Source organism: Trachypithecus francoisi, unplaced genomic scaffold (assembly GCF_009764315.1).
Source record: "Trachypithecus francoisi isolate TF-2019V2 unplaced genomic scaffold, Tfra_2.0 Lachesis_group5, whole genome shotgun sequence".
NCBI classification, from domain to species: domain Eukaryota; kingdom Metazoa; phylum Chordata; class Mammalia; order Primates; family Cercopithecidae; genus Trachypithecus; species Trachypithecus francoisi.
In genome coordinates, this window is record NW_022681470.1 from 59,960,980 (window position 1) to 59,974,821 (window position 13,842).

At 50.1% G+C, this 13,842-nt stretch overlaps 1 protein-coding gene across 10 annotated transcripts in view; it reads left to right on the forward strand.

Moving 5' to 3' along the window:
* Positions 1 to 10,294, forward strand: part of PPFIA4 (PTPRF interacting protein alpha 4) — a 53,942-nt gene extending 43,648 nt beyond the window's left edge. For 6 of the 10 annotated variants that reach the window (XR_004434198.1, XR_004434199.1, XR_004434202.1 and 3 more), the window contains 5 exons: positions 343 to 518; positions 3,286 to 3,354; positions 7,157 to 7,337; positions 7,548 to 7,657; positions 7,899 to 10,294. Coding sequence is in view for 3 of the 10 variants with exons in the window: in XM_033198950.1 (XP_033054841.1) it covers positions 343 to 518; positions 3,286 to 3,354; positions 7,157 to 7,337; positions 7,899 to 7,948 (476 nt within the window). In the remaining 7 variants the exon portion in view is untranslated. The remainder of the gene's footprint in view (positions 1 to 342; positions 519 to 3,285; positions 3,355 to 7,156; positions 7,338 to 7,547; positions 7,658 to 7,898) is intronic. The other 4 variants (XM_033198950.1, XM_033198947.1, XM_033198948.1 and 1 more) reach the window with 2 other exon arrangements.
* Positions 10,295 to 13,842: the final 3,548 nt, after the last annotated feature.

Consider the following 13,842-nt stretch of genomic DNA (forward strand, 5'->3'; position numbering starts at 1 on the left):
AAATCTTAGAGAAGACCTTGAAGGTGGAAAGAATATGAAGACTATTCCAGCTTGTGGCAGGGGGATGACCCGTGCAAGGGCTCTGGGGAGAAAGCTCAGAGCCTGTTGGCCTGACCCCAGGTCCTGTAAACTGGCAGGGATGAAATGAGTGGGGGGTTGGTTCCCCAGGAGCCCAGGTTCCAGGGAGGACAGAAAGAAGATACGGAAGGTTGGGAATGGGGTGGGGGCCAGAGAGCAGGGTGGACTGGGGCTCTGGGTTTAGGGAGTTCTGCTTCTGTCCTTGGAGGGCACTTGATGAAATGTAGTATCTTCTTCCATCCCTTTTCTTCCCCCACACTCCAGATGTGCTAGTCTGGACCAACGACCAGGTGGTTCATTGGGTTCAGTCTATTGGGCTCCGGGATTATGCCGGAAACCTGCATGAGAGTGGTGTGCATGGAGCCTTGCTGGCCCTGGACGAGAACTTCGACCACAACACACTGGCCCTGATCCTCCAGATCCCCACACAGAACACCCAGGTGGGTAGCCTTTTAATCAGTCAACCTCAGTCTCTCCCTGTCTCCCTTACTTGCACTCTTTCTTTCCCTCATACACAGAGGCTTAGGTATCTTGGGGTTGGGGAGCTTTTCTAGGGCTTATGCCAGAAGGGATCGCAATGTCCTCAATCCTCCTCTAAGTGGTCCCCTGTGCATAAGCAAGCCCTCATGGGAACACATGGTCTTCACATACAGAGCACACCTAGCATGGGCCTGGCACACAGTGTGCTCTTACAATGCACATCCCCATCCTGCCCTGGGTACCTCCATCTCCTCCTAACCCCAGTTCATAGCTGAGACGCTGAGCCTTCCTTTTCATCCTGCTTCTCTGATCAGACTTTTCTTAGAGGGGAAGGAGCCCCACGGCCCGTAGGGACCAGAGAGCCCATATCTCCTTTGTCTACCACCCTAGGGATCTGCTCCTGGGCCCCCAGGCTTAAAAAAGCAAAATATACCAAATTACACAGCCCAGAGCCTCTCCATGCCTGGGCTTTGGCTCTCTGTCAACAGCTCAAATGATTAAACATCTCGTGAAATTACGTTTCATCATTTTTATGGAGCTGTCATCTAAGAATATATCTAAATTTTCTTGAACCTATTTATATTTTTGGCCTTTCTAACTTCCTGTGGATAATAGATTCTAGAAATGCTGCTTGTTGTGTAGAGTACTTCCTGATTTTATTTGTCCTAAGAATGCCCCTGTCAGGCCCCTGGGGAAGGAACTACCTCCTTCTAATAGTTTAGGTTTGGTAAGGCTATTTGTATTTAACCAGTTCTCACCTTTTATGATTTCATAAACTCTGATTGTATTGCCTCTGGGCCCAAGCCTTTGTCTCTCCAGACAGAGTGTTCTTAATTCTTTTAGGCTTTCCTCATATAGACTTGCCTCTGTCCCCTGATTGTTTTAGCTGCCCTTGTCTGGACTGTTTGCAGCTGTCAGATCTCTTTTGAAATTCAGCCACCAGAGCTGCAGAGGCTATTCTGGGAGCAGACACGTTTTGGCTCGAGTGAGGGTAGGGCTGTGTTGTCTCGTAATTCTGGGCAATGTGTTGGCCTTTTAGGGGTGGTGGCAGTGTACAGGGCCAGTGTGTCCTGTAGGCATTCTGCAGTGACCCCCCACCCCCACCCCGGCCAGTCAAAACGGATAGGACAGATCCCTTCATTCTCCAAGAGAAGCCTGGATTTCTCCCCCAAGTGCAGTTTTCTCCACTTGCCCACTTTGGACAAGCCTCATCTGCCACTTTCCTACCCACTCACATTGCTTTGTGAGATGCTTCTGAAATGTACACCTGTCCTCCTCACCTTTCACTGCCCAGAGGAGCAGTGTCGTTTGGATACTTGAAATTTACTATGCTTCTCCTTTCAGATCATTTCTAAAAATGTTATGTTCCCAATACTGGCCCAGACTGTCCTTATGGAACTATGCGTAATATTTTCTACCCAGAAATGGACTTTTCTCTTTCTTTGATTTCCTATCTCTAACGCATTCAATTTTGGAGGAAAGCAATAATTCTGTAAATAGCAGCAGGGACACCTCTCCATGGCTTTCTAACCTTTCTTAATTTCCTGACCCAGTCATCGAGCTGTTGGAAGAAGTAGTGTGTGACCCAATATGGAATCCCTCAGTTAAAATGGTTAAAAATGGCTTGATGTGGTAGCTTAGGCCTGTATGCTCAGTATTTTGGGAGGTCAAGATGGGAGGACTGCTTGAGGTCAGAAGTTCAAGACCAGCCTGGGCAACATAGTGAGACCCAGTCTCTACAAAAAGTTTAAAAAATTAACTGAGTTTGGTAATGCATGACTGTAGTCCCAATTACTGGGGAGGCTGAGGTGGGAATTTTGCTTGAGCCCAGGAGTTGAAGGCTGCAGTGAGCCATGATTGGGCCACTGCACTCCAGCCTGGGCAACAGAATGAGACCCTGTCTCACTCAAAAAAAAAAAAAAAAAAAAAAAAAAAAGAACTAAAAATATCTGGTAGCAGTTTTGAAAACTTTTCTGTTTCTGGCATTTCTGGAAACTGTGAATGAATTAATCTCCTGGGAGGCCTAGAGAAAGTGTGTATGCACACAGCCCAGGGACAACCAATTTCCATAGCTGAGCAGGCTTCCTAATTTTAAGTTTTTGATGTGAAAACTTATCAGATATATTTATTTAATCCAAATCAGTCACATTCTGGTTATCCATGGTTTACATGCTTACATACCCCTCCAGAAAGACAGGCACGATTTTCCCCTTTCAGACAATTTTTTTTTCCAACTAGGTGAAGTCTCTTTATCTATGTGTTCTATGATCCTACTTATTTGTTTTTTTCTTAGAGACAGGGTCCTGTTCTATCGCCCAATCTGGAGTGCAGATGTGATCATAGTTCCCTGTAGCCTCACACTCGTGGGCTCAAGCTATCCTCCTGCCCAACCGGTATCTGGGACTGTAGGTGTTCACAACCACGCCCATTTAATGAATTTTTTTTTTTTTTGAAACAGGGTCTCACTATGTTGCCCAGGCTGCTACTTTTTAAAAAAATTACGTTTTTCTAATTTGCTGTATATGAAAGAATCCTAGGCTTACAGCTTTACTTATGAGTTTGCTTGAAGGAGCAGCTTCAGAAAGGTGTGTAAAGGGCTCTAACAGGCTAAATAAACTGAAGCCTTGTATCTCTGCCCTTGGACCCTAGGGAAATGGTGAAAGATGGCATAAAGGTAGTTAACTATAGCCCTTCCCACCTTTCCCTCTCCTGCTCTATGGACTCCAGGCACGCCAAGTGATGGAAAGAGAGTTCAATAACCTGTTGGCCTTGGGCACAGACCGGAAGCTGGATGATGTGAGTACCTGGCCATGAATTAGGAACCTTGGGGATTTGGTCATCTTAATTGGATTAAAGTTCATGAGTTCTGCCTTCCCTGGGCTAATTGTTGGAAGGCTAGTCTAAGGGAGGAGAGCCAGAGGGGATGGGGATAATGAATGTCAGGGGGTTAAGGAAGTGGACCAGCCCTAGAAGAACTTGTCTGGGGTAGTAATAGGCTGTGGAGAAGTCTCTGTGAGACTCCTGTGCAAAAGCTGAAGGCCCATGTGTTGTACTTCTAGCATCTTCCAATTCTATGCCCTGCCTTCCTATCCACATAGGATCAAAGATTTTCCCCAAGGGCCATACCTTTGGGATCACACCTTTTTCTTGATGTCTCAGACCGTATTTCTTCAGTGCAGAGCTCAGCACACCTCCAGCCTGCTCAGTAAGATTCCAGCCCATCCTTCAGGAGTGTGGGTGTGTGGAGGCAGATGCCCTGCTGAGGTTGTTAAATGACAGGTTTGCTCTCCTGCTCACCAGTGCAGTCTGCACAGCTAAACACACGCTTGGGCTTTTACCATCCCAGGTTTCTCTAGTTTCACCCTTGGGTCTACCTTCACACCAAGTTAAAGTTTTCCTCTCTCCACCCTCCTGGTCACTGAAGGAACTCCCTTGCACTTGATTTCATCAGGCCTTCCCCTTGAGTTGAGGGCATTCTGAGCCCTATGGTCCCCTTTGAGATGCCAACCTAAGCATCCTGCTGCTTTGTTTTGTTTTGCACTGGTTTGCTGAGGTCATATCCCCTCCTTGGCCCCCGCCTCCTCTTCCTCCCTTCCTCCTCCCTCCTCACTTTCCTATCACTGCCCTTGCCTGTCAGGTCTGCCCTGGTTGATTTGGTTCCAAACAAGTTAAAAGAAAGCCCAGAGTGTTTGTTTTTCGCTGCTCTGTCTTCAGTCAGATCACCATTTCTTAGTAGGGTTTAAAACAGGGTTAAAATCCACCTTTGTAGAAGGATTGCTCTGCCTCAGGGAGACATAGGGCACTCTCAGGAATTTTTGTGGAAGTGTTTTCTTCACAGAGGTACCTTGAAGTTTGGGAGAAAAAAATATTTATATAAGTATTTGTTTTGGTCATTTAGATACCTTAAAGGGGATAAACTGGCAGCCCCCCCCCACCCCAACCCAGAGCTGTCGCAACTCTGAGAGATCTCTGTTTTCCTAATGCCCCTGTGGTATTGACCCTCCCACTAATTCCACATGCACTTAGGATCTCTGCTTTCTTTGTTGCTGTCTGGAGAAATGACTCCCATATATTTATTAGTGTGGTGCTGTCTAATTTAGAAGCTATGTAGTCCTTCAGTCCTTACAAAAATATTCTTTGAATGCCTGCCCTATGCCAGGCATTGTGCCGGGCATGGTGGTTAGTGATGATGATGTCTCACTTTATGGTAATGATCACCACATGAGATAGGTTATGATGCCCATCTTACAGATGAGGAAATTGAAGCTCAAGGAGGGAACTTATCTGCTGTGGCAGAGCAGGACCGGAACAGATGCGAGTCTGATTTCTGAGCTCTTCCCCCTTGTTCCACTTCCTCTGGGAAGCTTGTGGAGCTGTCTGACCTATCAGGCCCCAGACACTTGGATGGAGTTACTGATTAGACATTGGGGTGTACATAGAGCTGTGCAGTGGAGTTTTTGGGATGCAACTAGGTGTTGGCTAGAGAGGATGGTTTTTGTGGGAAGCATAGAGTAGAAGCCAGGTCCTGGGAATAAGGTAAGATTTGGGGGTGAGGGGAGGGTCTGGGGTCCAAGGAGACTGCTTCCTGTCCAGCTGTCTAGCATATCATCAGCAACCTTGAGCTGTCTCGTGCAACCACACCCTCTGCCGATTTTGGTTCTTAGTGTCCCTTCTGAGGCTTCAAGGCTCTTAAGGGTGGTATCCAGTTCTCCCTGTACATGGAGATGAGGACTCAAGGGAAATAAGGAAGAGGGGAGCGGGAAGGAATAACATCTGACTATTAGGGGACAGGGGAGGAATGCAGAAACAGGTCCTTAGGGTTGGCTGAAGGTGGAAATGGAGACAAGGGGAAGGCGGGAGAGAGAAAAGAGGCTCTGGGCTAGGGTAAGAGCAGGATCATGGGGAGGACAGCAGTGACAAGGCAAGTTCCTGATAAACTCAGGAATGGGACTCCTGCATAAAGAACCAGCTGCCACCTATTCATTTAATGAATATTTATTGAGTGCCTAATGTGATCCCAGGCACTGCTCAGAAGTTGGAGATACATTGGTTGGAACAAAAAAGATTATGGTTTCTGCCCCATGGAGCATAGAATTTGAGAGGGAGAAAGAGTGAGTGAGAAAGTGAAAGGCATGGAGGTAGGGAGAAAGGAAGGAGGTAGGAAAAGGAGGAGGAAAGAGATGCAGTCATACATGGCTTAATGATGCTTAGCCATGGGGATAAGTTCTGAGAAATGCATCATTAGGCAATTTGATCACTGTGTGAACATCATAGAATGTACTTACACAAACCTAGGTGGTATAGCCTATTGCACACCTCGGCTGTATGGTATAGCCTGTTGCTCCTAGGCTACAAACCTATGCAGCTTGTTACTGTATTGAATACTGCTGGCATTTGTAAGTATTTGTATATCTAAACATAGAAAAGGGACAGTAAAAGTATTATAATCTTATGGGACCACCATTGTCTATGCCGTCCATCACTGGCTGAAACATTATGTGGTGCATGACTGTATTAATGAAATAATCTCATAAATACATATAAAAGTACTACTAGGATGAGTGCTATGACAGAGAGGTACATGGTGCTGAGAGTTTATCAGAGCATTTGACCCACTCAGGGCACACACAACAAACCCTAGGGGGCCACGGCTGGGAGGGGTTGTTGAGGCAAGAATAGGTGGGTGAATGTCCATTGTTCCTGCTAGTCCCACTTTGCCTGCATCAGCTCCGAGAACATGGGGTGGAGGGAGATTGGGCATGACTTCCAAGCAGGGTGATGGAGGCTCTAAGTGTGGGGTGCGGAGGCCTGTGCAGAGGGGGATCCTGTAGGGTTGGGGTCCTGGGTGCCCTGTGGTAGAGAGTTATTTTGGAGACATGGCTGGCATGGGTGAGGGGGGGCAGATGACAGGGGGGCTGCCTGCCATGTCCTTTGGAGGAGCCTGCGTCTGCTTGGTGGTCTGCCTGACCCATCCCTGTTACAGGGTGATTTCATCTAATCCCATTAGTGATAGGCAACCTGAGAAACAGGTCTGGCAGATGTTACTATTATCATTTTACCCATGAGGAAACAGACTCAGAGGGGTCACTCACCTGGTACAGGGTCACATAGCCAGTAAAATGGCAGAGCCAGGTGTCTGACTCCCACCCAACACAGTACTCTTCCGGCATACTGGGCTACAGCCATTCGGAGGCCCCAGAAGGACAGGACGGTGTATACAGGGACTGGCTGTCACCTCCCATGGGCTGAGGCTGAGGAATGCCTTGAAAGGCGAATGGTCATGCCAAGCCCACTTTGAGAAGATTGCGGTGGGCTGGGAAACAGTTCAACTGCAGGATGGCAGACCCAACAACATTCTCCCTCACACACTCCCTCCATCCGTCACCCGGAGACAGGGAATTTCAGAGTCGCAGGGTTTCCCCATTCACTGTACAGATGGAAAGACTCAAGGCTAAAAAGGGGAAGTGACCTCGCTCCCTCTTTCCAAAGGGGTGGGAGTGGTGCCCCTAGAACCAGCTGCGACTGGCCCCCTCCAGGCAGGGCTTGAGGATGGCAATTCCAACAGGCCCTCGGGCCTCTGGTGTCCATTATGGTGCAGGGGGATGACAAGGTGTTCCGCCGCGCGCCCTCCTGGAGGAAGCGCTTCCGGCCGCGGGAGCACCACGGTGGCGGCGGCATGCTCAGCGCCTCGGCGGAGACCCTTCCGGCGGGCTTCCGTGTGTCCACCCTGGGGCCCCTGCAGCCCCCACCGGCCCCGCCAAAGAAGATCATGCCTGAAGGTGAGTAACAGGCGGGCTGGGCATGGCCGAGGCCCAGCCGAGCGCGGGCTCCTTCCTGGCACCCTGGGGCCGGGCCGGGTGGAGAGGGGCGAGGCCGAGGCTGGTGCCCCGCGCTCTCGGGCTGCCGCTGCACTAACGCCCCGCGGGGAGTGTGCGCGCGCACTAACCCGCCGCTCTGTGTGTTCTCCCGCGGCTGCCGACTTCTCCCAGCCGGGACGGCGGGGGCGCAGAGACTGGAGACCTCCACAGTTCGGACCTACTCCTGCTGACCCCCCACCCTCCCGCCCCGGGTCTGACGGGGGGTGTGCCCGTGGCTCGGGGTAAGTGGGCCAGGCCTGGGGACGCAGGCACCTTGCTGCTGGCCCTCGGCCCCACACACCTGCCTTTGGCTGCCGGCCTGGCCCTGCCGCTCCAGCCCCGCTTACCAGCACTGCCCGGCTTGCCCCTTCCTGCTTCGTCTGGCCCGGGGCGCTTTGTGCTTGGAGCACGCTGCATTGCCGCTGCCGCACACATTCTGCAACCTGTCTCACAGTGTGATGCCTGTCTCTCTCTCTCCCTCAGCTCACTCCCACTATCTCTACGGACACATGCTCTCCGCCTTCCGGGACTAGCCACGGCCCCCAGGGCTGGCTTCCTCCTTCTGGGTTTCACAGGCTCCACTGGCCCTGACCCCTCCTGCTCGTTCCCCTTCCTTCCGCGGCTCCTAGTCTCGTGACTTTACGGTTGCCCTGGATCTCAGAATATATTCGTCCACCCCCTCGGCACCCCGCTACCCAGAGTCCCACCGTGTGTCCATTGTAAGTCTGGTGGATGTGGCTGGGGTCTCCTGGTATTGTGGAGGCACCCAGGTTGTCCACACTTGGGATTCTGGGGGAAGGAGAGAAGGGCCTCCCAGGGTGGATGTGAAGCCACCCTTCTTCTTCTGGACCCAGCCTGGTCTGCACCGCAGCCTCCACCAAGACCAGGATCCTGGGCCACGGGCTGGGATGATCCTTCTAAGAAAGGGTCATTTCAGACGCAGCCCTGTTTGGGCTATTCAACCTTAGGGTCTCTGTCCACGTCTGGCTGTGCCAAATGGTTTGGCAGCTGGTTTTGGCATCCGCAGCATCACCACTCTCCCAACCCATCACCATGACTGCGATTCCTGCCCCCATTCTCTTGGGGACAGGGAGGGACTGGGAAGGGCTATTGAAGACCCCATTCTCCCGCAGGATGGTGAGGCTGGGAGGAGGAAGACTGAGGTAGAGATTCCAGGCCCTGGCATAAGCTGAATCCCAAATGTGGGTTTGGGAAGAACCAGAGAGAAATGGATCCCTGAGCTCTGAGCCAAGGGTGAGGATGGGGAAACTCTAAGCCCCTGCCCAATAAGAGGTGCAGGCAGACCAGCCAGAGGGAGAGCTGATGGCCTCTGGGTAGCCTTAAGCCCAAAGGGCAGGGGGAATGTCCCCTGTCCCAACCATCAGGTGGAGCTTCTGCTGGGCTGTGGGGAAGGGAGGTTGTATGGATCTTGACTCTGGGGCAGAACAGATCTAACCATGCATTGCTAGCTCTGCTCCCAGCACCCCTTTCCCTTCTCCCCTCCTCTGCCTCACTTTAGTAATCCCAGCCCTATAAAAATGAACATGATGGGAGGATTGAATATACATTGACCCTAAAGTCAAGTTTAGGGAAAAGGCAGACTGAGGCCTCCTTTCTCTGACCTCCCAGGAAGAAAATAGCTTCTCCTACAGTGATTCATGTCCCAGATTCAGGAAAACCAATGTTAGTGAAGTCAGCCACTCTCCTGCTTGTCCCCAAATCACCTAACCCTCATCCAGGGCTCTTTTGGTGTACAGGGACTGCCTCCTCCTGGAATTCCTAAGATCCACCCAGCTTCCACCATTTTCATTGCTTTCCCCAGCAGCATGGTGGGAACCTGAGCTGAGGGATACAGGTCCTGTTTTGGTAGGAATATTATTCCCAAGAAACACCCCTCCTCATCTACTCTCTCATCCTACCTAGGTGCCTGAAAATGTTCAACACTTATGTTCAGGGTGGGATGATGGAACCTAGGGCTTCGTCAAAGTGAGAGGAAAGGAAAAGCATCTGGCACATGTTTCTTGGAGAGGGGCCAGTGCAGTGCCATCCTACAGGTGGCTGGAGCAGCTGCTTTGCAACCTGATCACCTTGAGTTCTGAGCAGGGGCTAGGCTTGCAGGTGAGATAATGGGCCAGGGCACCCAGTCCAGAAGGAGCAATGGCACCTGGGCAGTGCCAGGGCTTAGAGCCTGCTACTCCTTTTCAGTAGAGGAGAGGCTCATCAGTGGTGTGGTGGGGTGGGCTCTCCCCTAGGCTTGGGCAAGGCAGCCACTTGCCCTTGCTCTCCCTTAGTGTTCCCTGGCCTCCCTGCCATCAGGTTGCTGGGAGTGGAGCTGGAGGGATTATTGTGCAGAAAATGAGTTGGATGGAGATAAAGGGCTTCCATCCCTGCATAATGGATGTTAAGATGATGGAGATTCCTAAGATTGGTGGAGTTGGGCAATGCAAAGCCATCTGACTCCTTCAGGGTGCTCTTGATGGGCTGGCTGTATGGGCGACTCAGTCCCAGCCTCTCTCCCCTACAACTCCTGCCACTGTTGGCCATGTCATAAGGCAGTGGCTGTGCCAGGATAGCTGGGTCCATTCAGAGCACCCTGAGAAGTATTGCAGGGAGGTGTTAAGAAGAGAAATCTGGAGAAATCTGTGCAAACAGTGATGGAAGGCTATTGTCTTGGTGTATCCCTTGCCTCATAGTCAATATATTTTTTTCTTTGGCGAGTCACCAGTGACCCGAGCCCTCCACACCAGCCTCCTGTATCTCATCAGGTCCCTTCTCAGTACTGTACTTGCTCAGTGCATCAGGAATGGGTGTATGGGTGTGTGTGGGTGTGAGTGTGGGTGTGTACGTACTAATAAACAACCTGGTTTTAAGATAATGTACAAATGGCCTCCAGTCTTTTTTTTTTTTTTTTTTTTTTTAAACTCTGAACTCACCTGAGATTTCCAGCTTCTTTCACAGTCGTAAAGGCTGCTGTACTCTGGGAAGGAAATATACAATTTTCAGAACTTATAGTCAATAACTACCTGTTTATTTATATAAGCACAGGATTGATAGATTAATGTTTGGGTTACATGTGCCCAGTGGGTAGAGGACCAGATAAGGAGAGAGGAGCCTGATGTCTTCTTTCATCTCTCTCACCTGGTCAGGCTGTCACCCTTTCCCACTGCTCCTGGAGTTCCTTCTCCTGAATGCTGCTTGGTCACATCACTCCACTGTTCCCACTTTCAGCAGCTCCAAGCACCTCTAGATCAGAGTTGCAGTTCCTCCTCAGTGTGGCCTAAGAAGCCATTCATGACTTGGCTCCTTCACCTCTCCTCCTCCTACCAGTCCCCAGTTCACCTAACTCAGAAACATGGTGTCCACCCAACCCCGTCACCAGAAGGCAGCACGACTGCTCCTGTCCTTACCTTTGTAGTTTTGAGCTGACAAGACCACTTCAGGCATCACTGGGGAGGCATCACCTGTCTCTCTCCAGCAGAACTAGTTAACTAGCAACCTCTGCTCTCCGGACACTCTGCACACTGCACAGGCTGGGCAGTGATTGCCTCTCACGCTGGACTGCGAGTTCCCTCCTTTGGGGCAGCCTCGTTGATCTCTGCACCCCTAGGTGTATATCCTCGAATGAATAAATGCACCAGCCTTCTCTCAGAGGGTTGTATAAGGATTAATGTTAGTAAAAGCTAAAAATTACTGAGTACTATTGTTTGCCAGACACTGTTCTAAGCATAGTAAATATATTAACTCATGAATCCTCACAACTCTGATATATTCTTAGCATTTTATAGAACACGACATTTTAAGACTAAGATAATACAGCTGGTAAGAGACAGATGTGGATCTCAAACCTAGGCCTTCCTGACTCCGGTGCCTTGTCCTTAACTATGATATGTGTGTTCAAACTCCTGACCTAGAGTCAGGAGTTTTTATCTTTTTTTTTTCATTAGGAGTAGCATGATGAAAAGGAATGCTTATCAAATGTTGCTATCTTCTCTTTTAAGTGAACTCAAGCCCCTGCCCCTCAACAAGCCTTCCCAAACTACCCAGCTCCCTTTCGCTGACTCCTTTGTGTATACAATTCATGTGGTCTTTGGCTGCTATGCCTCTTCGGGGGGCCGTGTTTCCTCTCTTCCCATGAGTGGTGAACTCCCCTTTGTGTAGCACAGTGCACCCTGCATCCTTGTGTCCTCTTTAAGGCCGATGGTGCCCCAAACATGGATGGAACAAGGACAGCAGAGTCCATGGGCATAAGTGACAGGAGGGAGTGGGACAAGGCACCCTGGACACAGCCCAGGGAGGGAAAACAGAGGTGAGGGAAGGTACTGGCCCTGTGCCTACAGGCCTCTGGGAGTCCCTTGCTACCCTCTCCAGGATCAAAGGTAAAATGGATGAGTCTTGGTGATTGGCTAGCTATGGGAATGAGATCTTCACTGGAGGGATCCAGGAAAACTATGACTTCCTTGTGCTGCTTTCCACTGGGACAGGGGATATAGACGGAGCCGACTTATGTGAAAATGGGAGTTTGATTTTGGACATGCTGGGCTTAAGGTGAGAACTGGACATCATGGTTCCATCTGCACTTGTATAGAAGAAGAATCTAGGTGTCTTTCTCTGAACTCTTTCCTTTGCTCCCTCTAGGAATGTTCCAAGCATTGAGGGGCAGGGAGCCCGGATCTGAGTGGGGACCTGTGGCTGAGGGGGACAGGGATGAGGCACAGCCAGAATCGTGGAGGGGCTATGATTGGAGTTCCCACTCAGGACTGGGTTGAGCTTCCTTAGCCAAGATCCCGGCTCAACCTGGTCTTCCAGGCCCACCCTCAGGCTTTTCTGCCCCAGCCTGGGGTCCAGAAGCCCGAGGAAGCCCAAGGAACCTAACGTGTTGGGGTGGCGTTTTACCCAGGAAACAGATAACCTGAGCTGGGGGGTATCTTTTCCTCTCACCCTCTGCCATCCCTCCGCCGCCTCCCTCTCCAGTTGATCCACCCCGTCTACACCTGCAGCACTTAAGAAGGTTTTCCAGTCTACCAGATAAATTACTCTGAGAGGTGAGATCCCTAGGAATGCTTATTGGAGTGCCACAAGTAGCACTGTAAGCATTCAGTTCACACCAATTATCTCAGCACTCTAAGAAGTTCCTATTTACACACCAACAATTGGCATGCCAATTTTAAGTAATATTTATTTTTTCATTGTAGTGGATTCCCTAAAGTCCATTATTAGGCAACATTTGATTAACCCGGTTTGATTTATTGTAGGTGCTTCCAACTAAAGAACACATTTGAGCTAATCTCCCTAAAGAACTCCAACTCATTATTCATTAATTGGAGTCTTCTCTATAATTCTGTTGTGAAGATTAAGCATTTGCTAGTTTAAGGAAGTCCCCATGTGGCCGGGCGCGGTGGCTCACGCCTATAATCCCAGCACTTTGGGAGGCCGAGGTGGGCGGATCATGAGATCAGGAGATCGAGACTGTCCTGGCTAACATGGTGAAACCCCGTTTCCACTAATAATACAAAAAAATTAGCCAGGCGTGGTGGCGGGTGTCTGTGGTCCCAGCTACTCGACAGGCTGAGGCAGGAGAATGGCGTGAACCCGGGAGGCGGAGCTTGAAGTGAGCCCAGATCACGCCACTGCACTCCAGCCTGGGCAACAGAGCGAGACTCCGTCTCAAAAAAAAAAAAAAAAAAAAAAAAATCCTCCTGCTTTGATAACAATTGTTTATTCTGTGAAAATAACGAGTGAGGCTGGGCTCCTGCTTAGCAGAGTTTGCCATTCACACCTGTGGAATTCTAGCAGATTTTTTTTCCCTTAAGGACTTAAAGACATGAAAAAGTAAGTAGACAGTGACTACACTGCACCATGGTAGGGATCTGTTGCATCCAGTGTCATTGCTGAGGACTGTTCATTCTTTCCAGAGTCTGAACGAGACCCCACTGTCTAATTGTCAGAATAACTGAAGAGGAGTAGACTTAAAAAAATAGATCCAGCAGCCCCAGAACCTGTCCTTCAGCAGAGCTGAGCGCCTTCCTTGGCCAGCCCTTCTTATCCCAGTAAGAAGGAGGGTGAGGGAGGGATGGGCAGGTCACAGCTGCAGGTGACAGGGTTGTTTCTACTCTAGGAGCGTGGGAGGTGCCAGAGGCAGAGGAAATGAACTTGAGGGGAGAAGATCCTCCATGAATGTGTTCTGAGAATTTTTTTGGGGTAATAAGGGAGTGAATGTAGATTCCAGAGCCAAGGCATTGCAGCCAACCCGGTTGCCCTCCTCATTCTCCAGGGCAGTGAATCAGGGCTAAGAGTCATGGAGATGACCTTGGTCTTCCTCTCCAGCCCCTCCAAGGGGGAAAAGACTAAACTCAGTGACACCAAGTTGAAAAGAAGAAAATCCCACCAGTGGGAGCAGAGTAGGCCAATTTGGAATTCCCAGTAAGCC